At 49.0% G+C, this 2,709-nt stretch overlaps 1 protein-coding gene across 4 annotated transcripts in view; it reads right to left on the bottom strand.

Moving 5' to 3' along the window:
• The window catches only part of Supt5h (SPT5 homolog, DSIF elongation factor subunit), a 24,990-nt gene that overhangs the window by 16,254 nt on the left and 6,027 nt on the right, over window positions 1-2,709 (bottom strand). For all 4 annotated transcript variants that reach the window (XM_010614509.3, XM_010614508.3, XM_010614510.3 and 1 more), the window contains exon 3: window positions 198-363. In XM_010614509.3, the coding sequence (XP_010612811.1) occupies window positions 198-363 (166 nt within the window). The remainder of the gene's footprint in view (window positions 1-197; window positions 364-2,709) is intronic.

Here is a 2,709-nt window from a genome sequence, read left to right as displayed (position 1 = left end):
AAAAAAAAAAAAAAAAAAAAAAAATCTATGGGCCAGGGATGGGTAGAGTGGTAGAGAATTTTCCTAGCATGAGCAAGGCCATGGGAGCAATTCCCAGCTTCACAAAGAGCAGGCAGACAGAAAGTCAGAAAGAAGGTTTTCTGGTATATTTATGTCCTCCTGAGTCTGCTCCATGCTTGCCTAGCCATGAGACATACCAGCCTCATCCAGAATAAAGCCGCCATGTCGGGGCTTTTTGGGGGGCCTATCATCATCTTCCTCTTCCTCTTCTTCATCATATTCCTCTTCTTCTTCCTCCTCCTCTTCTTCCTCAGGTTCCTCCTCCTTCTCACTGCCCGCCGCACTCCGCCGCTCTTCCTCTACCTGCAGGGGGCAGGCAATGTTGGGGCACCAGGGTTTTCCTACCCCCAAATCCAGACAAAACAAGCCACCCTCTTACCAAACCTGCTCTCCCATCTCCGGGCCTGCCTGGCCTAACAAGGCGCTGTGGCTCTGTCCACACAGCCTTCCACACTGGCCAAGTCCTGGTTACTATCCTAGCACCACCGTGGTGCCCGGTCACCCAGCCAGCACCTGGGAGCTGCAACACCACCAGCTTCCAGATCCCCTGTGCACCCTCCTCTGGGCTGCTAAGGTGCCAGCTTCATGGAGTTCAGCACTTGGCCTCCATTTCGGTCCATGCTCCAAGTCTCCAGGTCTCTCATCCAGCCCTTGGCTGTGGAGAACAGCTCATGACGGTGACTCCCATGTCTGTTTCTGGCGTTCACTGCTTGCCAAGCTCACTGGCCCTCCCTGCTAATGATTCTGTGGACTTCCTGTAGTCCTCACCAAAGGCCTCCCACCTCCCTGCTTCGCTCCTCCCCACCCCTTATAGGTAGCTTTGATCACGCGGCTCAGCCCAGGGCCCTCTGCTTCTCCCTCCATGCACTCTCTCCCTGTGCCACTTTACCTTCCAGGACCTCAGTTCCTGTCTCTGCAGATGGCGCCCCTCCTTTTCTAGTCCCTACCTTTGTTCTGCAACTAGAGAACCCCCATGTGCTAGCGGCCTCCTGGATGTCTTCTGGGTCTTCACACCCACGCTGTCCTACAGGGACCTCAGTGTGTCCCCCTGGACCTGTGCTGGCCGCCTCCTGCTCCCCTCAGGCGCCAGGTCCTGGTCCTTTCTGCCTGTGAACACCCTGTCTCCAATCTGTCCCTCCCCCTGCCTAGCCCTCCACTCTGCCCTCTCTCCTGCCCAATCTCGCTTCCTACACCAGCCACAAGATTAACCAGTTTATACTAAACTTTTTTTTTTCCAGCACTGAGGATGGAACCTCCAGCCTTGCACATGCAGACCACCATATCTCCATCCCCTGACTTTAACCTTTACCTCACTGCCTGGCTCTATGCTCACATCACTATGGCTTTTTACCTAATATTTTCTTTAATTCCCCTCAAGTTTTTAACTAATTTAAAAGGGAAATGTTTCTGATTTTATTGTTTGCTGGAGGGTTGCTTTTTTGTTTGCTTGTTTGGACAGTACCTCAGGCCAAACCCAGGGCCTGAGCACTAAGCTACTTTACCAGCTATTTTGTTGTTGGTTTTTTTGAGGGGGGGTGTTGGGGTTTTTTTGAGACATGGTCTTGAAATTACCCAGGCTGAGCTGTTTGAAATTCTGCCTCAGCCTCCCAGAGTGCTAAGATTCTAAACTGGGCCAGCAACAGCCTTGAAATGTTTCAGGTTTTAGAAATGTTTCAAAGTGACAGCTTTTTCAAGTCTGCTTATTAGAAGTAGAAAGTAACCATAGAGATACAAGTGAAATGTTTTTAAATCCAGCAAGATACTGTTGCCTGCTGCAGGCTCTAAATTCAGGGCCAGATAAACACTGAAAGCTAGCAAATGCTTAAGTGTTCAAAAATAGCTTGGAACCAGCTGGGTGTGGAAGTGACACCTGCGATCCCAGCACTCCTGAAGCTGGGGCAGGAGTTCCAGCCCAGCCTGGGCTACATAAGACCCCGTCTTAAAAAAGTAAAAAAAAAAAAAAAGACAACTTGGCACCAGAACAAAACTTGCTCCATGATCTTTCCAGTCAAAACCCAGGATGCACAGCTTAAAGGGGAACAACTATCACACTGCACGATTTAACATGGCTTAAGATCTTAACCTCCTTCCACCTAAGTGTCTCTCATCACCTCTGATCTTCATGCATCCTACCGTCTCAGGGACCTTGATTTCAAACACAAATCTGACCATTTACTCCCTCGCTATGGTTCCTCAGTCAGACTGGAAGTACATGCTCTGCCCAGTGCCTTTCCTCTTTCCCTACCAGTTTCCCTCTCTCAAATTTTTAAGTCTCAGTAGCACTGAACTACTCGCACTATGCTTTTTCATATTTTCTTATGTATTTTTTGGGGAGGGTACTGGGGATCAAACTCAGGACCTTGCAGTTGTGAGGCAGGTGCAGCCCCACTAAACTAAATCCTTGGCCCTATATGTATTTTATTTAGATGCTGAGGACCAAATCCAGGTCCCCACTCATGCTAAGCATGTGTTTCACCACCCCAAGTCCTGTATTGGCTACCACTTATGCATGCTCTCTGTATAAAAAGTAGCTCTGGGGGCCGGGAATTTGGCTCAGTGGTTCTGCTGCCTGCCTCGCAAGCACAAGGGCCCGAGTTCAATACCCCATACCAAAAAAAAAAAAAAAAAAAAAAAAAAAAAAAAAAAAAA

This window comes from Fukomys damarensis, unplaced genomic scaffold (assembly GCF_012274545.1).
Source record: "Fukomys damarensis isolate Sample0158 unplaced genomic scaffold, DMR_v1.0_HiC HiC_scaffold_19, whole genome shotgun sequence".
Lineage (NCBI taxonomy): Eukaryota > Metazoa > Chordata > Mammalia > Rodentia > Bathyergidae > Fukomys > Fukomys damarensis.
The sequence above is the reverse complement of the archived record's forward strand: the minus strand, read 5'-3'. Positions and strand labels throughout refer to the sequence as shown.